Source organism: Cornus florida, unplaced genomic scaffold (genome assembly GCF_030987335.1).
Source record: "Cornus florida cultivar Cherokee Brave unplaced genomic scaffold, ASM3098733v1 CherokeeBrave_3.0.0_Hap2_Chr07, whole genome shotgun sequence".
Taxonomy (NCBI): domain Eukaryota; kingdom Viridiplantae; phylum Streptophyta; class Magnoliopsida; order Cornales; family Cornaceae; genus Cornus; species Cornus florida.
Genome location: NW_026775577.1, coordinates 30,537,424 through 30,564,926, shown reverse-complemented (window position 1 = coordinate 30,564,926; position 27,503 = coordinate 30,537,424). Strand labels below are relative to the sequence as shown.

Here is a 27,503-nt window from a genome sequence, read left to right as displayed (position 1 = left end):
GTGGTTAACAGGAATGCTTTTATTGCTGTAGTATATGATGAAATTTGAGAGAGATAGAGAGAAGGGAGGGGGGAGGAGCTGGAGTCTGTGAAACAAGTTTTGAAATGCTCTATCGGCATGATAAATCCGTTGGTTGATGCAGATCTGTGGAAATTTTGGTATAGAATTTACACACTAGTGAGTGGAAAGGACGGTGTGAATTTTCCTTTGAAATGCATTTGTCGTGTCTGTTAGAAGTTTTATATATATATGTTGGGTCATTATGTAATTACATTTAGTTAATAGGACCCTTGTGTTGTTATGCAAAACTTGTACCCTTTATATATAAGCCTACGCAGGCTTATTAGGTGATTGTGTTGAATATACAGTATTTGTGTTTTGCTCTCTCTCTCTCTCTCGATTCTGAACATGGTATCAGAGCAAAATGATCATGGGTGTGAGAGTCAGTAGGTGGGTTGTTTTGTATAAGATCTAAGTTCTTGTATACGATCTGAATCGCAATCGGAATCACGATTGTGGTTTTGGTGTCTCTGCCGACAGCTTCTCCTTCGTCGTCGTCGGCAATTCCTTATTCACCGTAGTCGGATCTGCAGCCTCGTTTGTCGTCATCAGATCTGAAGCTTGTTTGTCATCGTCTCTGCTTTCTTCGTTGTCGCCTGCAGCTCCTCTTTGGTTGTTAGCGAGCTCGCCGACATCTGCCGTCTCGATTTGCAGAGGTGAGGTTGGTTTTTTTTTTTTTTTGGCCGGAAGTTGCAACCGCTGCTTGTGATTGGGTGGCCGTCGCTTCCGCCGTGTTGTACACCGGTGTCTGTGAAGGTGTGAAGAAGAAGACTAGTGTTTGGCTACACGGTTATGCTATTCCAACCCAGGTTTACTAAACTTGGGATAACTATTCCAATTTCAGTTTACTAAACCAGGGATAGCCCAGATCCGGCCCGTTTACCCGGACCCGACCCGTTTGCCCAGATCCAGCCCGTTTACCCAACCGTTTGCCCAGGATCCGACCCGTTTACCCGGATCCGACTCGTTCCCAGGTTCGGCCAGAATACAAATTCTGCATTTTTTTTTTTCTTTTTCCCCTCTTCTTCTCTGTTTTCCTGGATTAAATATGACATCCAGTTCAGATTTGCTTTTTCCCACATTAAGTCTTCATTCTCCCATGACTTCAGTTAAACTCAATGGGAAGAACTACATACTGTGGGCTAAATCTGTTGCAATTTTTCTTAAAGGCAGAGGTCTGGGCAATCATCTGACTAAAGATAAACCCAAGGAAACTGATACTTCTTTTGATACATGGGAAAAGGAAGATGCTCAGATCATCTCTCTGCTGTTAAATAGTATTGAACCCCAAATCAGTTCAACTTTACTTTACTTGGATACTGCCAAGGAGATATGGAACAGATTGCAGCAATTGTATTTTGGGACAGGACAAGGTAATCATAGTATAGAGGCGTATTATTCCACAGTTATGGGAGTCTGTGAGGAGCTGAATATGTATCAGCCCATTACTGTTGATGTTCGCAGTATGCAACAACAACGTGAGGACTTTAATGTTGTCCATTTTCTCACCGGTCTGTCATCAACATATGAGCCTTTTCGTGCACAGATTATGGGCAGTCCCACCCTTCCCTCTCTTGCTGAGGTGTTCTCCCGACTTCAACGCGCTACACTTGCCAGTGACACCTCAAATTTGAATTCTGGGCAGAGTGGTGAGAGTTCAGCTTTGGTAGTTTCAAAGGGTGAACATAATGCTTACCGTGGAGGTCGTGGGGGACGCTCCACCCGTGGTGGTCGTGATTCACGGGGAGGACGTGGCTGTGGCAGGAAACCACGAAAATGTACTCACTGTGGCCTTTCTAATCATACTGTGAACTATTGTTGGGACCTTCATGGCAAACCATCTAGTTATGCCAATCAAGTTTCCTCCTCTCCAAATGATGTTGCTTCTCCATCTCACAACGTATCTGAATCAGCAACAGTCCCGGTTCCACGGGATGAGTATAATCAGTTTTTGTCTTATAAGCAAGCATCTAATTCATCTTCCACAGCTACCTTTGCCCAGTCAGGTAATGCGCACACGTGTCTATTGTCTTCCACTCGCAGTCCTTGGATCAGAGACACTGGAGCATCCGATCATATGACTGGATGTTCTTCTCGTCTATCTGATTTTAATTATGTACCTTCTTCTCAACGTGTTACTCTTGCTAATGGTTCATCCACTCAGGTTTCACGTTTGGGGACTACTCAGCTTAGTGATTCCTTGTCTCTCTCATCTGTTTTATATGTTCCGCAGTTTCCCTTTAATTTAATGTCTATCAGTAAGCTTACTAAATCTCTCCAGTGCTCTGTTACATTTGATCCTACTTCTTGCGTGTTTCAGGATCTCAAGACGAAGAAGAAGATTGGTACGGGGCATGAAGCTGGTGGCTTATATTATTTTGATTTGGAACCTTATCCTATGGCTCTTCAGTCTTCTCTGTCTCCATTCCAGTGGCATTGTCGTCTTGGTCACCCGTCACTTCAAGTTTTGAAGCGTCAAGTTCCTAGTCTTAGTCATTTGAAATTCTTGTCATGTGAAGTTTGTCAACTTAGTAAGCACCATCGCGTGTCTTTCAAGTCTAGGGTTAATAATCGTGTCTCTAGTCCTGTCCATTCAGATGTATGGGGTCCAATAAAGCATTCTTCAATTAATAAATTCATTATTTTGTGACTTTTGTGGATGATTATTCTCGCCTGACTTGGTTGTTTCTATTGAAAGATCGTTCTGAGTTATTTTTAATTTTTCAAAAATTTCGCAAAGAAGTCAAAACTCAGTTTGGATGCCCAATTCGTATTCCTCGTTCTGATAATGCTAAGGAATATTCCTCAAACCCCTTTGATACATATCTTAGTGATAAAGGAATTATTCACCAAAATTCATGTGTTTATACTCCTCAACAAAATGGAGTTGTAGAACGTAAGAATCGACACCTCTTAGAAGTAACCCGTGCTCTTTTGTTTCATATGCGTATGCCTAAACGGTTTTGGGGTGATGTTGTTCTTACTGCCTGTCATCTTATTAACCGTATGCCATCATCTGTATTAGATGGCAAATGTCCATATTCTATCTTATTTCCTGATTCCCCCTTGTTTTCTCTTCCTCCTAGAGTTTTTGGATGTGTATGTTATGTCCACAATCTTGGTCCTGGTTTTGATAAACTAGACCCTCGTGCCACAAAATGTGTCTTTCTTGGCTACTCTCGTTCTCATAAAGGTTATCGCTGCTATAGTCCTGTTTCTCAACGGTACTTTATTAGCGCGGATGTAACCTTTTGTGAGTCCATCCCATATTTTTCAGATAATGATTCACTTCTTGATATCACTCCTGAGTCGCCTCTTCCTGCGGTTCCTCTTCCCTCACTTTCTCTTCAACCTAGCTCTCCTTCACCTGCCCTGTTACAGGTGTACAAAAGAAGACCAAAGCCATCTGCTGTCGTGCCTCCTCCATCATCTTCAGAGTCTTTGGATCCGACACCTTCCAATGTGTCTGATTCCTTGCCGATTGCACTTCGTAAAGCTCCTCGCTCGTGTGTTACTAAACATCCCATTGCTCATTATGTCTCTTATAATTCCTTGTCGCCATCATTCTCATGTTTTTCCTCTAAGTTGTCTACTACATTTGTTCCTAAGATTGTGCAGGATGCTTTGTCTGATTCGGGCTGGAGGAAAGCCATGCAAGATGAAATGGATGCTTTGCATAAGAATGGCACATGGACTCTTATTCCATTCCCTCCAGGTGCCAAACCTGTTGGTTGTCGCTGGGTATATACTGTGAAGTATCTTCCAGATGGGTCCGTTTAGCATTTAAAAGTCCGTCTTGTTGCCAAAGGTTATACCCAGACTTATGGTATTGACTATGATGAGACGTTTGCCCATGTTGCTAAGATTTCTTCTATTCATGTTTTGATTTCTCTTGCTGCTAATCGACATTGGCCTCTGTTTCAGTTAGACGTTAAAAATGCCTTTTTGCATGGTGACTTAGCAAAAGAGGTTTATATGGAGCAACCACCTGGGTTTGTTGCTCAGGGGGAGTATCTTCACACAGTTTGTCGCCTTAAAAAGGCCTTGTATGGATTGAAACAATCTCCACGGGCTTGGTTTGGAAAATTCTCTGAGGCAGCATTAAAGTTTGGTCTTCACAGGTGTCAGACTGACCATTCGGTATTTCACCAGTGCACTAAAGTTGGCTTTATAATTCTTGTGGTGTATGTGGATGATATTGTGATCACAGGTGATGATTCTGGAGGCATTACTAAGTTGAAGTTGTTTCTGCAATATCGATTCCACACTAAAGACTTGGGTAAACTTAGGTATTTCTTGGGTATTGAAGTTGCTAGATCCAAGACGGGTATAAGTTTATCCCAACGAAAGTATGTGTTGGACTTATTAGAAGAAACAGGTATGTTAGGTGGTCGTCCGATTGATACTCTTATGGATTCAAATACAAAATTTGTAACTGATGTGGGTGATCTATTTAATGACACGGGCAGATTTCGTCGCCTTGTTGAGAAATTAATTTATCTCGCTATCACTCGACCTGATATTTCATATGCTGTTAGTGTTGTAAGGCAGTTTATGAGAGCTCCTAGAATGCCACATTGGATTGCTGTTCTTCGGATTCTCCGATATCTCAAGCAAGCTCCAGGTTTTGGGTTACTATATAAACCAAATGGTCATCTCAGGGTGGAAGGTTTTACAGATGCCGACTGGGCCGGTTCTCCTTCAGATAGGAGATCTACTACAGGCTACTGCACATTTGTAGGAGGAAATCTAGTTACATGGCGAAGTAAAAAGCAAACGGTGGTAGCTCGATCTAGTGCTGAAGCTCAGTATAGGGCAATAGCTCATACCACTAGTGAGTTGACATGGATACAACATTTTCTAAAAGAACTTGGGTTGACAGTTGAAGCTCTTACTCCATTGTTCTGCAATAATCAAGCAGCAGTTCACATTGCATCGAATCCTGTGTAACATGAGAGAACCAAACATATTGAAGTTGATTGTCACTTCATTCGAGAAAAAATATTATGTGGGAGCATCTCTACTCCATTTGTGAAGTCTGAAGATCAATTAGCTGATATGTTTACCAAAGCATTGGGTCATAATCGGTTAAGAACTATCTGTTTCAAGCTGGGATTATTTGATATATATTCTCCAGCTTGAGGGGGAGTGTTAGAAGTTATATATATATATATGTTGGGTCATTATGTAATTACATTTAGTTAATAGGACCCTTGTGTTATTATGCAAGACTTGTACCCTTTATATATAAGCCTACAAAGGCTTATTAGGTGATTGTGTTGAATATACAGTATTTGTGTTTTGCTCTCTCTCTCTCTCTCTCTCGATTCTGAATAGTGTCAAAGTACTTTCCAAAGTCTCCTTTATTGTTAGACTGCAGCTTTAGAGGTTATTCTAATTATATACAATTTGGGGAAGGGGGAAGGAAAACGGCCCTACTTGATATTGTTTGTGCAAAAAGGATAGAGGTGAGAGTTAACATCCTCTTGTTGTATCCTCCGCTAGTTTAAGTTTATAGATTATGATCTTGTCTATTTTGGAGTTCATTAGGTTATACAGTGCATGGTCATTGATTTGAGTAGTTGTTGTTGTCCCAGTGATACGTGTATAGAAGAAGTCTAAACAAGCTTGTGTTTCTATTCCTTTTTGTCTCATAAGGCATATATGGAGAAAGGAATAGGGGTACCTTTGAGGAGGTTGAGATGCTAAGATATACATCGATGTCATTATGCACTTTGGCATTTATGGAATATTTGAATTTTCTGAAGGGAGTTTAATTCTATTGATTTCTTTTATACTGTGCATGTCCCCATTCTGGTGCCTTTAGTAGACACTTTTACTTTTATTCAACTCAAAATAGCTTTTTCTCAACTATTTGGGTTGGCTACATGAATTTTGTTTTGCCATTCTACTCTATTAAAGGTTATAACATCAGATATACCACATGCTATCATATCTTTCCTAATGATCTCAACCCTATTAGTTTGGCTATTCCCTTTCCTCTAGCATTACCCTCAATAAGGGCCATGTTACTTTACCTTACCGGTGCAATTCTTATTGTTGCAAACAATTTTAATTATTTTTCTTTCGCGCAATTTTTTATTTATTTTTAATAAGTTCAGTTCATTAAAAAAAAGTGCTCAAAAAGGGTGTGCTCCCAAAAGAATATAAAAGGCGCCTGTGACAACACTATAATTTCAAGCAATCCACGGAATCCAAAAGATTTCCCATTGATTTACAATTCCGCCCATTAACCCAAAAAAATAAAGCAGGTTTTTCTTTCGTTCAATCGTTACTGCTTCAACCATCTCAAGAATGTGTTAAGGAAAAAAATATTCATGTTGTCCATATGGGGTGCTGGAAGGGGTTGATTTAGTAGGACAGAACTTCTGGTATTATTTACACTAAGAGACTGCGGTTAGAGTTGAACATGTTTCTCACATCTGTCAACCCAAGCTTTTGGAATTGTACCAAGTATTGGCTTTTAAGACTTGTCAAAAGAGAAAATGTCCCCTAAGGAAAAGGCAAGTAGCTTACCAATGTAGAATAGTATTAAAATTTAAAAAGAAAAACAGTGAATTCAACTTTGTTCATGACCAAGCCTCCTGGATGGCCAATAGGGAGACAATCTCTCATTTACCAGCCTTGGACTGTTGACGTGCAAACTTCAACCCACACTAAATGCCAAGAAGGTATAAGGACGGCCGTTGACTAAAGGGATGCAAGAAAAATATGGATTGATATGTTCAAGTTTCAGACTTTTTTTAAATATTTTTTTTTATAAGTATTAAGTTCAAGACATTTTAACAAAGGAAAAGAGTTTTGATATCAATGGTAATACCAGGATTCAAAATACGTAAGGAGATTTGTGGATTTTTAATACCAATGTCGATGTTAATAGGGATTTAGAGATATCATAATCTTTTCACAATGTTGATACTATATTGCTGGAGATATCAATAAAAACATCTACATGTCGACATATCCAATTTCATCATTTTAATATCCGCACCCCTTGGAATTGGGTGTATTAATAGATTTGTCAGTCCGTCAACACTGGAATAGGTTGGCTTTGTTGAATCGGCTTCTATCTTACTTCTTTGCCTTTGTTTGAAGCTGCTTAAAATCTCTCTCCACAGAAGCACACCACATATTCTGATAACTTCCTTCAATGAATTGATTTACTAATTTTTATTAGAAGGTGATGTCTTCTCTATCTTGTGTAATGTTCAGTTCACAGTTCTACTGTTTTAACCCGAGTTAGTCATGCAGTTTGCAGAGGATCTATATACAGAGCATTGGGGTTCATGGTGGCAGCATCACCATGTGCATTGGCGGTAGCTCCATTGGCATATGCAACTGCAATTAGTGCTTGTGCAAGAAAGGTATTAGTTATTTTCTACCCTGGTCAACCAAAAAACTAATTGTTTGCTCCACCTGGTTGATACATAGCCCTAAGCATTTATACTATTTATTTATTTATTTATTTTTGATAAGTAAGAATTCATTAAAAGCTTTCAAAAGGGGAACGCATCCCTCAAAAGCAACACAAGGCCAAAAGCATTTATAATATTTATACGTAGAATGTTATTTTATACTGGGGTTAAAATCATAAAACCCCCCTGTACTATCTCAAAACAGTCATATAACCCTTATACCAAAAAAAACTATCTAAAAACTCCACTAGTATTTAAAAATTCATCACAACACTCCCATTCTGTTTGTTTGCTGTCAAAAAATAACAGAACAGTAGCATGTGCCAACTCGTAAATTAATATATAGCCAAAATGCCCTTCCTGACTTAACCTGCCCCGAATGCAAATGTACCTTATCTCATGTGTCACAAGCGGTCTTCTTCGTACCCAACCCTCTGCAAAATCAACAGCTCCATGTTCTTCTTATCACTCCATCAACCCCAAGCTCCACATTCTTCTTCCCACTCCATAGCTCTGCAAAATCATCAACCCGAAGCTCCATCTTCTTCTTCTCACCCTTATCATAGCTCTGCCAAATCATCAACCCGAAGCCCTCAATCGAAATCATCATCATAATCCCTCAATCATCATCATCATCATCATCTTGAATTCTTCTTTAGCCCAGCAGATTCCCATCTCGAAAATGTTCCACTTCCTCTCTATGGCACGTTCTATCGTTCTTTTTTTATCTTTATGTATGCTAAAATCCATTTTTTAGCTCCTTTTCGAGTACCTTTAAGTCCTCCATCTATGGAAACCAGAATTCTTTATTTTCTCTCTCTAGCTTTCTTTCTCATCCACTTCCACACCTTCATCTCTCAGCGACTTTCACGACCCAAGATAATTACCACATCAACGGTGGCTCAAACACAAACATAATTGTTGATAACAAAGTCTTTGTTGGCAATTTGACGATTGCAGAATGTTGAGCACAAATGATTATTGGCAACACAATTCCTGTACGATTGCAGAATGTTGAGCGCAAATGATTATTTCATTATTGCATCCCTTATTTTGTGAAGTCTGTTTTAAGTAGTAAAGTCCCCGGATGTGATTGTATTAGTGATTTGATATTCCACAAGTGGGCTTTTATCGGTATTCTGCAACTTATCAATCATCGAACGACGCAATGAGCCTATTTCCACAGATCTTTTGGCTGTATCCATGGCCCCTTGAACGAAGAAACAAGTAATATAGGTTCTGGATGCGTCAAAAGGAGCTGTGGGAATGGTGCTTCCCAAATCTACCTAGATTAACAGGAAACATCAAAAGGTTACTTCCATAGTGGTAGAATGTGAAAGAATTCATTGAAAGATTGTGCTTAGTTTTAATAAAATCCTGTTTTCATGTTTGAAAAATCTGATTCTTTTAATAGGGGTTATTGCTGAAAGGGGGGCATGTACTAGATGCTCTAGCTTCTTGCCACACTATTGCATTTGATAAAACTGGTACATTGACGACTGGGGAGTTTACATGCAAAGCAATTGAACCAATACATGGACATTTAAGAGACAATGAGAAAAGCTTTGCTTCTTGTTGTTTCCCCAGTTGCGAAAAAGAGGCTCTTGCTGTGGCTGCTGCAATGGAGAAGGGAACTACTCACCCTATTGGAAGGTAGTGTTGTTGTATTGATCTCTCTTTCTAGTATGTTGTTCCATTATGTTGTTTCGTATCTTGATATCTTATTTGGATATAATTTCCCTTCTGAATTCTGTCCATATAACATATTATTTGACTGATTTTTGTTTTTGTGATTGGAACCTCTTATGCCGAAACTTACTTCTTTAGAACCTCTGAAGAAAGTCATGACAATCTAATTTGATTGAAACACTGGGATTGAGGTGATAGTTTCTTCTTTTCATCTAATTCCCAATGAATTTGTATTGATGAAGATTGAAGGATTGAAGGACGTAAAAATTATGATCATCAGGAGAAAAAATAAAAAAGAATTGGATGCACAAGTTAGAGATTTTTGTTGAATTGCATACTTATGGATTATCATAATGCATTTTGGTCCGGCTTGAATTGTAGATATTGCAAGCTGATGCTTGGACTATATTTATCTAATATTCAGATCAATTATATGTTATTTTGAAATTTGGAAGTTGTTCTGATTGTGAAAGAATGAAACAATGAAGAAGGGGATAAAAATATGCATAAACAGGAAAAAGAGAGGCTAATTAACTAGGGCCTGCTACTCTCATTACGTGTCATACAATGTTATCATAATTACAATGTGACCCCAACACTTATTATACTAATTCCAACACTGCCCCTCAAGCTGGAGCATAAATATCATTATCATGCCCAGCCCAGCTTGTTACATTGTTTAGAAAAATGAGCCTCCCCCAATGCCTTGGTAAAAAGATCTTCCCATTGAGATCTGGACTGAACATAAGAAGTGACTACCTTTTTACTCATCACCAAGTCTCTCACAAACTGGCGATCTACCTCTATATGTTTTGTTCTCTCATGAAATACACGATTACTTTCAATGTGTATAGCAGCTTCATTATCACATATCATTTTCATTTGATAAACCCATATCTTGTAAAAGGGATTTTACCCAAGGCATCTCACATGGTGTTGGAGCCATTCCTATATATTTTGCCTCAGCACTCGATCTTGCTACCATGATTTCATTCTTTAGTCTTCCATATTACCAAATTTCCTCCCACAACTGTACAATCCATTTGTCTGCCCAATATTGAATCCTCATATCCTTAAAGGTGCCTGTTCCTTTTCTTCCCAATGAACCATGTAAGACATAGATGTGCAGCCTGCCAGAAATAGTCATAAACCTCTTAGAAGCACAACCCAGATTCCATTTCCCTATCACCTCATAATCAAATAAGGCATCACCAGCAACCCAGTAAAGTTAGTGCCATGTTTTCAATTCAAAGCTTGTTCATTCTGTTATGTAAGAGGAAGCGCATGCTCCGCGATTGATGATTTCTTTGATCTTTTGGATGCTATTAGTCCTTAGGTCTTTTTTCTTCTTGTATTAGGGACGTGTTCCCCTTTTGAACGCTTTTCTAATATATTTTTACTTATATATATATATATATATATATATATATATATTAATTCAACTTTATTTGTGACCATCTCCCTTCATCTCTTATGTCTTCATTTCTGGTCCCCTATTTTTTATGAGATTAATTCATAAATAAGTTGGGTGTGAGATAAATTTGTATATAAGTTGGGTTTGCATAATCATCAACGCTGCCCAAGCATGTTAAGACATGCACTTTTTATTGACACAGAGATGCCTACCAAATGCATCATGTGAACCTAGATAATGCGCCTTCCATTATTTCAAAATTTTCTAACCCAAGTTTTCTAAAACCTTCAGTGTCCTTCTGTACTCTGTTGGCAATTCTATATATGTGTAGAGAGAGAGAGGAATTCCTCGAAAGTAGATTAAAATCTGAACTCAAGAAACATTGACTGGTTCCTCTTCTACAAGCACTCAAATGTTGAATAAAATCCAAACTCAAGAAAATATTCTTGTATTTTTTGTGGGTGAGAAGTGAGAACCTTTCCATTTGTTGATCTGTTAAAGTTTTTATTTGAATGTTTTATGAATTTTTTGCATTATCATTTAATTGTCTTATGCTAATGTAGTTTTTCTATTATGCTTGGACATGATTATTTAATGTTTAGCTACCTTGGGAATTTTTTTACCACTTGTTCCTTTTTCCCCTCCTTTGTTTGCTGCAGAGCTGTTGTGGATCACAGCATAGGGAAAGACCTTCCTTCCATCTCTGTTGAAAGTTTTGAGAATTTACCTGGTAGAGGTCTTTTTGCAACACTATCTAGCATTGAGGTAGTGTGTTCAACATCAGCATATTACTAACTTCCTGTTGGTCATTTACATTTACTCCAATAGCAAAAATGTTATATTCACAGAAATTTTACTCAGATAAGTCTTTATTTCACTTAATTGGGAAGGCTAATAGATTTTGTTTCAGTTTTTCCTTTTCTTCCCTAAATGGTTGCTATTAGGTTCTATATTTTATTGTCGGCTGTTTAACTTTTACTCTATTTGTTGGATTTCATCGTTCCACCATGGATTATATATTTTTGGGTGTAAATACATTCTTCCCAACATATAGGCCTATTAGAGAGGTCCAACCTGAATACTTGTTCTTACACTCAATTTAAGTAAATAAGAATGCCTCGAAAAAAGTTATCTAAATAGTAGATGATCTTATGCCAGTTGTTGTATTTGCATAATACCACTTGTGAAATTTGATCTTATACTAGCAACTAGCACACAAATCTAATTGGTTTTTCTCAATAGTATAGCTAATGGGATATATTACCATTGCATGAAGATTAAATAAATGATTTTTTTTTTTTAAATGTACATAAATTGTTCAACTTGCTTTGCTGCGAGCATTCATCTTTCAAGCACCACACCGGAGATTTGATAAAAATGACATTATTCCCTTCCATTTTTTTGAGAATTTGACTCTATCAAAGATGCTGCCGCTTTTAGTTCTTTATGGAACTGGCTTTTCTATTTATAAGGTTTTATCTATCGCCTATCTTCTTTTAAAACATTTTCTTATTGCACTTGTCTGTTGTTTCTTAGATCATCCCAGTACATACGAACTCTGTCTCTTTCTTACATGAGCTACTTTCATTTAGAAAGGCATCTCACGATGTTTTGAGTAGATTACACAACTGTTTAATTTGTTTAGGTCTGTTTTCTTCATATTCTTTTCTGCTAAGTCAGGCGAAGTAAAGTCGCTCTTGATTTCTATGTTATAGCCAGGATTGGGAGAGGGCAGATTGTTGAAAGCTTCACTTGGTTCTGTGGAGTACATCACTTCACTCCTCAACTCTGAAGGTGAATCAAAAATAATTAAGGAGGCCGTGAGCACCTCATCTCATGGAAGTGATTTTGTTCGTGCTGCACTCTCCATTAATAACAAAAAGGTGATGTAATTATTTGTGAGAATGATATTGATGTTAAATCTTTTGAGAGAACTTTGGTATAAAGATGTTCCTGTAGGGTTAGATGTTTATTTACTCCGTATATATTATTTCATAATATGTGTGGTTGACAATGCATTATCTAATTGGTTAAACGATTTATCTTTCTTGTCTTACTTGAAAATGTGCATAAAATTGCCTTATTTTTTGGCCTAAGGTATTAGGCCGAGGCATGAAATGTGGGACTACTTCATTTTGTTGAATTTTCACCGCATGGTGGTTTGTGAAACACTCTAAAGTCAACACTATTGAAATTGGCCTTCATCCATCAAGCTATTGACCAAAAACACCGCTTTCTTGACAAAAAAACTCCCTCTAAAAGCAATGGGCCGATAAAAAGGTTAAGAAAAAGAAATATAAAAATGGGAAATCAGAAAGTTAAACAGAAAAGAAGAAAAGATAAACAGAGTATACAATCGAAATGATCAGATGTGATCATGGCTTTTAGAGACACCTGTGCTGCTGACATGATAGAATTGGTACGGGCACACTAGTTGATAATTAGATTCTATAGAAGAAGAGTAATTGTTTGATTCTGGATGGTCTTGATCATATCAGTTATCGGGGTTGCCCATTAATGGACTATAGATGTTGCATTGATGATTTAGCACAGAAGCCCCTGTGGTATGCCCAATGAAAAACTTGTTGCTAAGGTTTTGGAGCCATTTTTTCTGCTGCTGCTTGCTCTGTTTATCTTACTTGGTCCCTGAAGCTTGTGAAATTATATTCTAACATATTCTTTACAAACATGAGAATCTCAAATAAGAGTTCTTGGACACAAAAGCTTCCTAAATTTTGATTGAAAGTAATGATGATGTGAAAACTGATTTTGGTGCAATTTTGTGATGTGGAGGTATTGAAGGCTTGATTTAGTGGTTGTGACTGAATTAATCATGTTTGGCTGGCTTCTAAGTGTTAAGTTAATTTTATTTTTATTTTAACTAATCAAAATTTGATAGGCAATGTTATTGAGTTGCATGAAGACAAATCAATTCTTCCCGTGTCCGTGCATATTTTGGTAGAAGGAACTAGGTAACAGTTTGGTTGATGTAAAATATATTGCCTCTAGTTGACTTGATAATTTTTTGTCACCAATTTCTTTGTAGTAAGTGAAAATGCATAAGAAAACAAAGTAACTAATCAATAATCGACACCATTTTCTGCTAACTGTAACAAAAAATCCTTAATGTAAAGTATGCTATGCATAATAAATTATACGAATATATGGCAAATCTTATCAAGAAAAGTTTTTAAAAAAAATGTTAACAACTAGGGTCAAAGAACCCTTTTATTTTTTGGGTTTTTTTTTTTTTTACAATGTAGCCAATATATACGCACACATATATGAATACAACAATCAAGCCTTTTCCCAATTTCTTATTAAGCATTTGTTATGTCATCCATTTATCATGTTTGTGCTGATTGATATGCTAACCAGCATACCACCAAGCATTAGTTCGTATATCCTCCACCTTCTAAGAGTAGGTTGAGGGTTCAATTACCAATTGGGACAAAGTGGTTGTGTGAATATATCTTTCGTAAAATAAACAAAAAATAAAAAATAAATAAAAGGTATGTCAACCAATTAAAAAGAAAGGACAATCAGAAAGCTGATATCGGATGAATCTTCTCTTCAATTTTGAGTTCGCTTTTGCATCGAATACAACCTGTTAATTCTATTGTATCATATTTTTCATCAAACTTCTAGTGGTGCTAAATGTTGAACTCTGAATTGAGTCTTTGATTTGTGTGCAGGTTACACTATTTCACTTTGAGGATAAACCTCGACGTGGTGCCATAGATGTGATACGGACATTACATGATCAAGCAAAGCTCCGTGTAATGATGCTAACCGGTGACCATGAGTCAAGTGCACAGAGAGTTGCGAATACTGTGGGCATCAATGAGGTCTATTGCAGCCTTAAGCCTGAGGATAAGCTAAATCATGTGACAAGGATTTCGAGATATGCAGGTCGGATTTCTAATCATCATCTTCGTGGCCTAATTCAACACTTGGGGTGGCAATTCATGTTGGTGGGTCATATTTATGTCGTGTCGACCTAATAATATTATGTTAAATAGGTCAAATTCAAACACGACCTGTTTAATAATCATGTCAGAAACATTTTTACACGAATACGACATGTTTATTAAACAAGTAGCATGACACGACCCATGTAACTTATTTAATAAATGGGTCGTGTAATTCACAACACGACGCGACGGTCATTTGATAATCTATTTTAAATTAAATTGGTCATGTAACCCATTTGTTAACATGTTTTTAAGGATTAAATAAAAATATAATGAAAAAATTATATAATTGATAACTAAATTCATGAAAATGAGGACAATTAGGACAATACAATTACCATAAGAAAAGGACAATACAATATCCATGTTGAGTATATATTGAAATAACAAAAATGTCCATAATAATTGGGTTAAAAGAGGTTATAGGTTAATTGGGTTAGAATAACACGTTATGACATGATTTGTTATACGAGTCTAATTGGGGTAAAAGGGTTGAGCTCCAAAATATGAGCACGACACAATTAATTGAATGGGTTAAACAGGTTGACATGATTATGATATAAATATTTAAGGTTAACCCAAACCCGCTAACTTCATTGTGCGTTCTCTTCATATTGGTGGGTCATGTCAAAATTTATCACTCCTAGTGCTGTGTTTCTTTCAAGTTTTTCCAATTTATGATTGAATTATAGGATTTCTCTTCATTTGATATTTCTCAAGCTATAGCATGTTAACTTGTAATTGGAAGCATAAAAGTATCTACGTTATATATACATTAAGTTGGATTCTACCAGAAGTTTATAGCTTTTAAACTTATTCCTGTTATTAGATCGGAAAATGTGAATTGCTTTTCAAACTTCCATTAATGATAATGGTCCCATTAATGGAGTCGTATGTAACATGTTATAATTCATTCTGGGCTATCTATAGTTTATATAATGTACTCGAAGCAAGGTTTTATAGGTGGTAATGGGGCCACCTTGACTGTAGAGTTTTGCAATATGGAGACGTCTGGTGTAATGGACTTTTATAAAATGCGGATATTAGGGTGGTGAAATTTTTCATTGATCAACTCCCAAAATCTACTTATAACATTGCTGTAACACCATATCTCGAATTTTTCATCAATCAACTTAAAAATCCAGCTATTAAATTGTTTCAAACCCATATCCCATAAACATAAGTTGTTTTACCAAAAAAATTCATTAAAAAAAAAGCCTAAGGGGGAGCGCTCCCAAGGAATACACCCGACACCAGAGGCGACATGTAACAGTCTTCACCCTGTACAGACACAATATTGTCCGCTTTTGGCTCCCCCAGACCAAACTTCCCAGAGGGTCATCCATCATGGTACTACTCCAGGTTAAGCACGCATAACTTTGGAGTTCTGATAGGTTTTTGACCATCACGGCTTTAAAATGCGTTATATCATAGAAGGATGTAGAACCTACATATAGCACTTCACCTTTCCCAGGCGATGTAGGATCATGACACCCTGTAGCCTGCCAGTGCTCGCCCACATCACACCCGCCCACAGAGGTCGTCACACTACACTAAAGTTTTAAGTTGTCCACAAAGTCCAAAAGTTGCCCCAAAGATGTACAACTATGCCCATTAACCCAAAAGAATAAAGTATGAAGAATACCATATTTGGATTGAGAGTCCAAATAGGAGTCTTCTCTCCTTCAAAGGATCTCCTCTTCCTCTCACGCCACATACCCCACCGTAAACAAACCTCCAAACATCCTTGACTCGGTTCTCCATTAGACACTCTTTCCAAGCCTCAACCAACTACATTGTGGATCTTGGGAACACCAAAGACACACCAAACGCAACAAAAAACCAAAGCCCAAGCATCCCTCGCCACTGGACTGTGAAGAAAAAGGTGATTCACAGTTTCCTCTGCCCTCTTGCACTTGCAACACTAATTAACTACAATATGCTTTCTCTTCCTGAGGTTGTCGAGAGTGAGAATGCTTCCATGAGCACAGCGCACAAGGGGACTTTCGACCTCCAAATCACCTTCCATGGGAAGGGAATGTCCAGGAAACTCCACAAGACTATGATAAAAGCCCGAACCTCAAACACCCCCCTTGGCGGACCCGTCCACACAATCTCATCAATCCCCACCCCCTCCACCTCCTGGCTATGGGGCAGAGCTAGTAACTCAGGAACCTCCGTAAGCTCCCAATCATTAAACTCTCTATGAAACTGCACATCCAAAGTCAATCTTCCACTATCAAGACAATAACAGTCAGCAACCAAAGCATGTCTACTCTAACAAATCATGAACTGGGGGAACCTACAAGCCAGAACAATGTCTCCACACCAAAGATCCTCCTAAAACCTAATTAGGTTCCCACTCTGAACTTTGAACCGAATACGTTTGGAAAACTAATCCCACCCCTTCCGGATAAGCTTCCAAATGCCCATACCTGTTGGAAACCTCACTTCCCTAGAAGACCACCCACCATCACCCTCCCCAAACCGGCAAACAATGACTCTCCTCCATAAACGGGGCCTCTCGCACCCGAACCTCGATAACCATTTATCCAACAAAGCCTTGTTGAACAAGTCCAATCTTCCAACAAGCCTTATTTTCTTTGTTTTTGTCTTTTTCTTTCTTTTAAACTTTTCTCTATAGTTCCTCTTTGGACAAATTCCGTCTTCTCTTTGATTATTCTTTGGCTTTCTCTTACTTTTTCCTGCTTTGTCCTTTATATCTATTTTGTCCTTTTTGGCCACAACAAACCTTTGTCCACTCTCTTCTTAGCATCTTGCTTATCTTTTGTGGGTTTTCTGTTGGCTTGGGTTGAATGTTTCCAGATAAGTTATAGCAGATTAGAGGGTTACGGGTGGTATACTGAGTGCTGTGGATGATATAGGTTAAAAAGTATAATGGTAGGTAGGGTGGTGCAAGGATGGTGCTGTGAGAACGGTGATGTGTTAACTGTTGGAATTATATGAAATGGTGAACAAGGATATGGTGGTGCAAAAGGGTGATTATTGAAGTATGGTGCAAGGAGAAGAATGGATGGGTTGGTGATGTATGAAGAGTGTTGGGATGTAGTTATATCTTTCAAGCAAAAAAAAAATAGTTATGGGAAGTATAGTGATTGCTGTGGTTGATATATGTTAAAGAGTGTGATGGTAGGTTGAGTGCAAACTACCCTAAAAAATAATAATAATAATAACTGTATCATAACAAACCAGGATGCAGTGTTGCTGCTTTTTATTTTTTCTTGCTATCTCTGTGTTGGGTGAAATATTGTTGCTTATGGATAGAAAACTCTATGTTATTATATTATGCATCTTCCATGGCAAGATTTTTTATTTATTTATCCATCCTGCATGTTGTTTGACCAATCCTATATTTGGAAAAACTTTTTTCTTTTGAAGGCTTCATGTGAAGTTCTGACATCCTTTATTTAAAACTTGTCTTCAGGCACTTACAATGGTTTGCTGAATAAATCTGAACTTTTTTACAGGTGGTGGTCTTATAATGGTAGGTGATGGTATCAATGATGCCCCAGCACTTGCGGCTGCTACAGTGGGAATTGTGCTAGCTCAACGTGCTAGTGCAACTGCTATAGCCGTTGCAGATGTGCTGCTGTTGCAGGACAATATCTCTGGCGTTCCATTCTGTATCGCTAAATCTCGTCAAACAATTTCCCTGGTATTTTCTAAATTCTTTTCAGTGTCGTCATTATTATTTTCTGTCCACCTTGTGATCGGTGTTCTATGCCTCTATACTTTTCAGGTCAAACAAAATGTGGCACTTGCATTATCTAGCATTATTTTGGCCTCTCTTACATCAGTTTTGGGGTTTCTTCCGTTATGGTTAACGGTATGAATTATGATCTAATTGGATATTTTGATTTGCAGACCTGATTTCTTTTTGTGTTTCATGTTGCCTTTTATGCTAGGGAAGATATATGACAATTTTGGGTTCTAGCTATACGAGTCATAGTGGCTTTTATTTGTGAAAAAATGCTTCAAGGTAGTGTATAAATGACAAAACGAAACTCCAAATATTTGATATTTATCTCTTTGAATAAGATCTTAATTCCAGCAACGGTTTCATTAGATATCTTCCAACTAGAATTCCTCTTTCTTCCGATCCAAGTCCTCCACCACCGCGAACCCTAGTTAGATTCAAGCATGATACACTTTTTAGTACTTGGGAGAAAGCCCAAAGACAATGGCTGATAGTCCCTTGCTATTGCAGCTGCAGCAGCGTCTATTGCTACTGAACCGTCTCTGTTCACTTTTGTTTTTGGAGGGTTAAGACTTGATAGAACATCTATATGGCAACCGTCTTCTCCATCCTACCTCTCCTGCCATGCAGAGTGGGAGCATTTCAGATTTTTCTGAATTCCAAGTATAAATCCATATTGAAGAGTCTTAGACTATCCTTTTTGCTTGTCCATCCACTCATCATATGTAGCCAATTGAGTTCATTCCATGACTTCTCTTCCATTCTGAAACCTGGCCAAGAACGTCTGGCTAGTGGTAGGTGGTGCGCAATATGTGAGGGTAGCCTATTGTGCAAGTACAGCAGCGAACCCTCAGAGGACCTATCTAAGCTTACTTTCTATTTTTGGAATGGAATATTTACGGAATCTCCATGAATAGGATCAAATCTTATTCGATGGTATTTACATGAGGTTCCTCTTTCTTAAATAAAGATGCTAATTATTGTTCCAAAGACTATACCCGCTTTATTTATTTCAAAAAGCTCAGGAACGAGTATGTACGGAATAGAAAGATTCCACTCGTGTGGTACTTCATTATACGATATATATAAGATCCATCTGTATAGATATCGTCATCTACATCCAGAAAGCCGTATGCTTTGGAAGAAGCTTGTACAGTTTGGGACTGGAGGGGACACCAAAGGCCTCTGCCCTTCCATCCCTTGGATAGATAGAGAGGGAGGGCAGAGCTTTTGGTTTTTTCATGTTGTCAAAGAGTTGAACAATGGTTTTTTCGTGTTGTCAAAGGGGGGAGATCCTGAGTTGTGGTGACCCTTTCACTCTTCCACAGACTGAGATGTAGCAAATGTTGATACGGGAAAGTTGACTCCTGGGTCTGGAACCTAGGGGTTGCTCCGAGAAATCCTTTCTTTCTCATCCACTAAGGGGGGTCGGGTGCGGACACACCTGCGCGGATTACAGGTGACAGTTACAAGAATGGCGGGGAATTAAACAGTACCCGACAACATTCAGTCAAGAGGATCCACTTTATTTTTCAACTATCCCCTTCATATTTACACGAGGATATTATTTGAAGGGCAAAATTGTAAATGGTTTGATTTTTCTCCTTCATCCTTTTTGACCCCTTTTGGACAGAGAAAACAGTGGACCCAGAGGGATTCACTTCCCCTTCATTTTACCTTTCACTTTTTCATGTGTATCAAGGAGACTCATTCCATACGCTCCCTTGCCACCCCACCCCTCCCAATTTTTCCTCTGATTCCAAGCAAATATGGTGTCTTCTCTACTGCCTCTGCTTGGGATAGATAGCTTAAGGCCAAAGACTCGTACTCCCAACCATGTGAATCACTTTAACATCAAACACTTGGCTATCCCCTTTCCTCAACACTAGACTTGTGTAATTAGGGCGCGGAAGCCCTTTCTGAAAACAGAATGTTGAAGTTAAATGTGGATCCTTAGATAAATAAAAATTGTCTGACCAACAATGAAAAAAAACCTTCCAGGATCCTTTTCTATTACATCATAAGTAATAATTAAATCCAGCCTTTGAATCAAATAAATCCTAGTTATGCGAGTAAAAGGAACAAAAGAAGATGCAAATGCCCATAATAAGTTCACAGCTGTGGTAGGATGGACTGTACCATTGCTATAGTTATGCGAGTGTAATGGCAATTTTTGTGAATCCAAATTAGGATGATTTGTGCCTAACAGAAAAATAGTTATAGTTAAATTTTGCATTGGCTCAATTGTGTATCCATTCCCTGCGTTATTTATAACTGACACAATTTTCTTCAAAATATTAACAAGGACATCAAAATAAACCAAATATGTCCAGTTCAGTATTCTTGAAACAAAATAATATTAAGAAAAGCTACTAAAAAACCCTTGTTTGTCCCAAAAAAATGCCAAGTGGCAATGTCCTTTATTCGATGCCTATTACTAGAAATCTCTTTACATTATCTTGTATCAACCTTTATTTTTGGCGAGTGTATCAACTTGTTGATGTTGGAAGAGAGCGAAATAGAAGAAGAGGGGAATGAAAAGAAGGGGAGAAGAGAACGGAATATGTATATATATATAGGCGCCTGTAATCTTACTAATTCTCCCACAAATAACAATTCCAATATACTACCAATAATTTGTTCTACATAGGCAAATCGAAAGCAGGAGATAAATATCAAACTCAACCACCAAATGAATACAGAAATTAAATCCCTAAAAATAACTCCTGAAATAAATCCCTAGAATGTAAGATTGCACCTATGCCTAGTATAAGTGAGTATCGTACATGACACGTGGATCCTATCACGTTCTCCATCAACTGTCCATTTCCATTTTCATCGGTATAAAGCTACTTTTTAAAAATAGCTGCTTGAGAAGTTCATCATCATCCTTGCCTTTTTCTCAGATGAATAATGTAGGCCACGTGAATTCTCTAGGTTCATGTGTTATATCCCTCGATCCTATATTGTTGAGAAGTTAATGCGCCTACATCTCCCTATCCTATTTTGTTGTTTGTAGTGTCAATAGTAGATAAAATCACCATAAAAAATTTCCTGCCCAATCTTTCAAGAAGCACGTGTGAAGAGGCTAGGCTCGAGTGAACACCTTTAGCGTCAACCTTTTAGGTTCATACCAGTAAATTTTACACTCAAAGGGAGTTAGTGAAACAGTTGCTGTAGGTAAGTTATAGTCCTCATTTGCACACTGTCATGATGCCTTGTTTTAGTCCTCAGTTGATGAATGTAAACATAGAATTGACATTATTAACTCTCCCATTATTATAAAATAAATGCCTTTGCATGAATGAAATTTTTTTCCTCAAATCTCTCTCATTTCTTCAATTTGTTTCTGCTCTATATCCATAATCGATATCGTTGTCATTACTTTTTCTTTGGTAAATATGCAGGTTCTTTTACATGAGGGGGGTACACTTATAGTTTGCCTCAATTCTATCCGTGCTTTAAATGACCCAACATGGTCATGGAGGCAGGACCTTCTGGACACACTGGGTAAATTGAAATCTGTAATTAAGTCTCTTACGAGGCGTGGCGCTACTCCGAACACAATCCAGGCTGCACCCTTATGATGAGTTTAACCGTAGGCTGATTTTTTTGTGATTAATTTTTTATTATGTGTGTAAATAGGAAGAGACTAAATAGGAAGAACATGGTTGAAAATGGCTGATGATATATGATATAAAGTAAATCTTCAACTCGCCGGAAGTGAACACAATGATTAATTGTTTTGTCTTCTGTATATCTCTGTCAATAGATACTTGGTAACCATTTTCAGACATCATTCAGAAGTACAACAATGGCTTCAATTATAGTGATTAACTTGTTCAGCATTAACACCTTCTGTCTTCTCACCTAGTCAAAGAGCCGCCTCTTCTACACACTTGTTTCCCTCCGAAAGGATTTTGGAAGAGGTAGGCTGTAAAATACCCAACAATTTGGTGACATTGAGAGACAACATTTTGACATGGAAACCCTAGAAAGGTGAAATCTCTAAAAGGACCTGAATTCAGGTTTAGGCAACTGTCTAATGTCGCAGCTTTTATTGATGTCACTCCAAACTCGAATAATGGTACACCTGCTTGGAAGTCGGGACACTCAAACCACTTAATAATGCCCAAATAAAACCGTTTTTAAACGGTTTAGAATTCAATCCAAAGGTGCATTAGGATATATGTATTTGATACGATTATTTTTGGAATTTGAGATTTAACGGGAGAATATTTTCTGATCATCATTTATATTCTTCAAACAAGAACTTCTCAACCTTTTTTTTATTTGAAAGGTTTTTCCAAGCATTTTTCAATGTAAGGAGTTGCGAATTGTGATACGTTATAGAAAACACAATTCAGATTCTCCCAGCAATGGTAGCAGTCCATTCTTATCCTTTCTTTCAGGGAGGATATGCATGCATAAATAACACTCACAAATAATTGTTAGAATGGTAAAGATTAACTCTGATTTAACTTTAGGAATTTGTGTTCTTTCTTGGTGATTGTTATCAAATTTTTTTTTTTTTTTTTTTTTTTTTTTTATTTCCTAAAACATACTATGATAAAACAAGAGCCTTTTGATATTTCCATTCTTCATCTCTCATTCTCTCACTCTTTACCTCATTCTGAGTCTTACCTGTACATGGACAAAAACCATTTTCTACCATGAGAGAGATAGCAACAAAGATCGTTTCTTTCTCATCCCAAACTCACTCCACTCACTCACTAGACTCACTACTGTATCTTACTCACTCCCATTCGCTTCATCGAACCGTTTCCAACCCTAAATCCATCTTCACCACCACCACTACCTCTTTGTTCAACCCCCACCATGTAACTCCTCACCTCCTTCCTTATCATTTCTTGCATCACCGCCATCAACTCCGCCCCAAACGGCGGCGACGACAACACTCCCCCGAACTCTCCACTCCCTCGTTCCACCACCACCGGAGAAACAAAATCAAATTTCCCACTCTGCCGATTCACCGGAACCTCTTGCATCGGCGCCGCCGCCGGCATCAGCTGAATCGGATTCGTTGACTGAGTTGACTCGGCACCTCGATTTAAGTCACCGCACGAGTCAACTCCAGGAAGTGAGAGACTCAGAGAAGTAGGAGGATCGTAAGCAGACGACGCCGTTTCGAGTTGTCCGGCGACAGGTCTATAAACATAAGACGAAGACATGACATGGAAGCTCGAGTCACTGGTATCGGATCCGGAAGGACTATTCGGACTGAAGTCCGGAACCGGAACACCCGACCCGTCACTGACGGATCTCTTCAGACCTTGCCGATTCGGAACATGGTCATCGTCAGCACTCATCGACGAGCACTTCCTCTTGAGCGTGGAGTTCCAGTGGTTCTTGATGGCGTTGTCGGTCCGACCCGACAGGAGCCGGGCGATGGTGGCCCACTTGTTCCCGAACTTGGCCTGAGCTCTCAAAATGATGTCGTCTTCTTCGGGACTAAACGTCCGGTGCTCGACCTCCGGCGAGAGCTGGTTACACCACCGTAACCGGCACGACTTCCCGGATCTTCCGGGTACGGACTTGCTGATCAGAGACCAGTTCCGAGGCCCGTGGTGTTGAACCAGTCTCTGTAACAGTTCGTCCTCCTCGGGGCTCCATGGACCTTTGATCCGATCCGTATCTTTCCTTCTTGTGCCCCCTTCCATTTCAGAAACTCAATACAAAAACTAGTTTGGTTCTGTGACGTGTATTTATACAAGAGAGAGTGGGGGATAGGGATGACCGGTTGAGCCGGTGGGAATGGTGGGTTGTGGACGTTATGGGCACCGGTTGTACGTTGTATTTGGGATACAGCTGTTAAAACGTACACGCGTCACGTCAAACCTGGGATGATTTACACATACTCGTCGTTCTTTACTACTTTTCTTCGTCAACTCGTACGCATGTCACTCTCTACATTTTTCAAGTTTTGATTCTACCTTCTATCTCATTTTTAAATTCCATGTACTTAGATTAGATATTTTATTTCCCAAAAAAAAAAAAAAAGTTACATTATACTATTACAATTTTATGTTTCATTTTGTATATTTTTACTGCATTAAGTTTCATTTTGTATAGTCTCCCACAATTTGTAAGATGGAGATCTATTTTGATATGGAGGGAATATTTTCAACTAATTAAGTTTCATTCTAAAATTTTATGCACGTAGATTACATTATGTTACAAAAGTTGTAGATTTATATGTCAAAGTGCACTAAAATCCGTGGTTTTAAAGGTTGTAAAAAAAAAAAAAAAAAAAAAAAAAAAAAAAAAAAAAAAAAACCCTTAAAACTTTCATTATTTTGATAATATAGTATTATTAATTAATTGAACGCTGACATGTGGCGATAAGATTCACTGAATAATTACATGCACTTTTTCTTATATGATAAAGATATAATTGATCATGTAATATTACAGACGTAGGTGTAAGAAAGTTTTTCTCATAAAATATTCATCAACATGAAGTTAGATATTTCTTGAGTCTAAATAACTTTTTAAGCCCACATCTAAAGAAAAAAGTCCAAGCTTTATCTTATCATGTGTGAAGAAAACACTCTACACAATGTCCCAATCATAACCGGAACTATAATTTATAATGTCGGTATAATAGATTCGAATAAATATTGATGAGTTTATAAAAATGTATAACGGTATTCAATATTTAATAAAGAGTTATGAACTCACCGATACGCGAAACCGATACGTGACAAATTATGACGGGAGTAAAGGTTATTCTAATAAAATATATTATATAAACTGAATTATGATAATAGTAGTTGAGAGCTGAAAGAGGATAATAACGGTTGGGTGGAGTTGGAATTGAACCCATCAACTTTGACTAGAGATGGAGAAGAAAAAGAGGCCAGCCTGGAGAGCATTTTCTTTTCCGTGTGGGAGGATCTTTTGACCTTTCCCTTTTTTTGTTTTTTATTTATTTTTTGTATTTTTGTGAAAATCTTATCAACAAATAAAACGGCCGATGAGAATTGATGAGGTGGCACAAAACGACAAGATTGGTCCCCCAATCGGAGGTCCAATCAATACTCTCTGCCTTTCTCTTCAGTCCAGCCTGTTTTGCCTTTCCAACGGCTTCTCTCCCTCCACCGCTACCAGACGGTCCCCTCCCTCGCCCACTCCCTCCTCCGACACGCTTTCGAATCCTAACTACACATAAACTGTCCCGATGGATAGTGTAAAGTCTGGTAAATATTTCGTACAAATGTTTTGATGGTATTTTGATAATTTTTTTTATTATTTATTTAAAACCCTTCAATTTTAGTGTCGTTTTGATCATTATAATGAAATCTGTGTAAGTAATCCTAATTTTTAGATGGACTAAGTAAAAATGGGTGTACATTTTCAGTCTAATTTTGTATAAATCACATGCCCGATGCATTATGTCCCATGTCCACACAGTCCTTACCACTAAGACGCATTTTATTTGAAGAATGGGATATTCTTAGAATTATATTTGGTGAGGGGTTTAAATTGTAGTTTGGTCATGTTATAATAAAATAATAATAATAAATAAAGGTTATCAAGTTGAATTATTAAAACTGAGATAGTGTGGGGGGAAAAATCTCCACCAACCACAATACATCCCGTGGCAACAAAAGAATAGTCCATTACTAACTAAAATCACTTAGAAGTCCACCATCAATTGGGATCCCAACCACAGAAACCACACACACATGTCAACTCAGTCCGATTAAACAAGGGAAGCTCCGCTTGACATAAAAATCGATGGACAGCCCAATCTCAGCAGGCCCATAAGTCTATAACGCCTGCCATAAAAGAAATACGCACACTATTAGTAAGCATAAATATCCACGTTTGGGAATAAAGCCAGAAAACGGCTCCATGTAATTCTCTGAATAAAGCCTATAAATAGAGCATGAATGAGAATGAAAGATCATCGAATCCTCATTATTGTTCCTCTCTTCAAAATTGTCTGTTGTCTCATTTATATTTTGTGTATTTCTTTTCAATTTATTTCTTTAAGTGTTCGGGTGTGAGAAATTGCACCTACAGATAGTTATTACACTGAGTTATAACAAATAAAAAAGAACCAAATTGTTCCTACACGATTCGGTGAAATCAGTTTCACGATCTAGTTTGGTTATAATTTAATCAAACCAAATTGTTCCTTCACGGTTCGATTACACCAGTTTCATGGCCTAATTTGGTTCTAATTTTAATGAAATCGTTAAAATTAATTTGGTAAAAAAATAATTCTGAATTAATACAATTCGAACCGTATGCATCCCTACATGACTTAAGTGATTTAAAGGATATACATTGACCATACAATTTATAAATTACGACTTTACTTACATTTATAAATAGGTTAAACTTTTTACAAATAAAAAATCACTTTGAAATTTCATGTTTTTATAAAATTTAATGTGCAAGAAATGTCTCAGTTATGTACAAAGTATGCAGCAAACCCCTTTCCCAATCCAGTCTTAACATTTGAAAAATACATGCAAATTGCTCCAAAAAATGACCATTAACAAAATTACCGAAAATCCCAAGATATCCTTTTGAAATGACAACTATGCCCCTCCGTTTTATGACCATTAAAATATTATTGAAATCTCAAATAAAAATTGGAAAAATAAAAGTCTCAATTTAATGTTTATCATGAGAAAACTTTCTTCGTACCATTACTTTGGTTTTAAATAGGCTTAGCTTTTTTAAAAAAATAAAAAAATAAATAAAAAATAAAAAATAAAAATAAAAATTATGCTTTTATAAACTCTAAATAACGACTTTTACAAAGAAATATTCTTAAAAAAGACTAGAGCAAAATGCTTACCCGTCATTATTATACTGTACCTTCCCGCTTTATTCAACTTACATATAATTGTAGATTTGAAATTAAAATTATAAATTATTAAATAAAAGAATAAATTGCACTCGCACTCCCTTAATTTTTGATCAACGCCACTCAACGGATAGTCAACGTACTTATTTACATTGACACCTTCTGAGATTTCAAAAGTCATATTTACCCCTGATTATTTAATTCAGTTAATTTACAACCTAACAAATCTATTAATTATCAAAATAACCCTCACTCACCTTAATACACTCCATATCTTTCTTCTCTGTAATCCCCTCTCTCAACCACCACCAACACGCACAGACAACCACAACCACAACCACCACCACCACCACCGCACCCATAAATA

The 27,503-nt window shown here is 37.5% G+C and overlaps 2 protein-coding genes across 2 annotated transcripts in view; one reads left to right on the top strand and one right to left on the bottom strand.

Moving 5' to 3' along the window:
• Window positions 1-22,843, top strand: part of LOC132266940 (probable cadmium/zinc-transporting ATPase HMA1, chloroplastic) — a 32,595-nt gene extending 9,752 nt beyond the window's left edge. The window contains exons 6-13 of the mRNA XM_059767958.1: window positions 7,333-7,445; window positions 8,911-9,149; window positions 11,259-11,364; window positions 12,315-12,482; window positions 14,295-14,511; window positions 18,062-18,249; window positions 18,334-18,420; window positions 21,699-22,843. Of these exons, the coding sequence (XP_059623941.1) occupies window positions 7,333-7,445; window positions 8,911-9,149; window positions 11,259-11,364; window positions 12,315-12,482; window positions 14,295-14,511; window positions 18,062-18,249; window positions 18,334-18,420; window positions 21,699-21,878 (1,298 nt within the window). The 3' untranslated portion in view covers window positions 21,879-22,843. The remainder of the gene's footprint in view (window positions 1-7,332; window positions 7,446-8,910; window positions 9,150-11,258; window positions 11,365-12,314; window positions 12,483-14,294; window positions 14,512-18,061; window positions 18,250-18,333; window positions 18,421-21,698) is intronic.
• A 15-nt stretch (window positions 22,844-22,858) lies between these two features.
• On the bottom strand, window positions 22,859-23,999 carry LOC132266941 (transcription factor MYB73). Its single transcript, XM_059767959.1, has one exon. It carries the CDS (start codon window positions 23,970-23,972, stop codon window positions 23,034-23,036), a length of 939 nt encoding a protein of 312 aa, XP_059623942.1. The 5' UTR covers window positions 23,973-23,999; the 3' UTR covers window positions 22,859-23,033.
• Between the last annotated feature and the right edge of the window lie 3,504 nt (window positions 24,000-27,503).

Excerpts from the sequence above, each read along its gene's own strand:
- LOC132266941 (XM_059767959.1), bottom strand. The coding sequence starts at position 23,972 with ATGGAAGGGGGCACAAGAAGGAAAGATACGGATCGGATCAAAGGTCCA.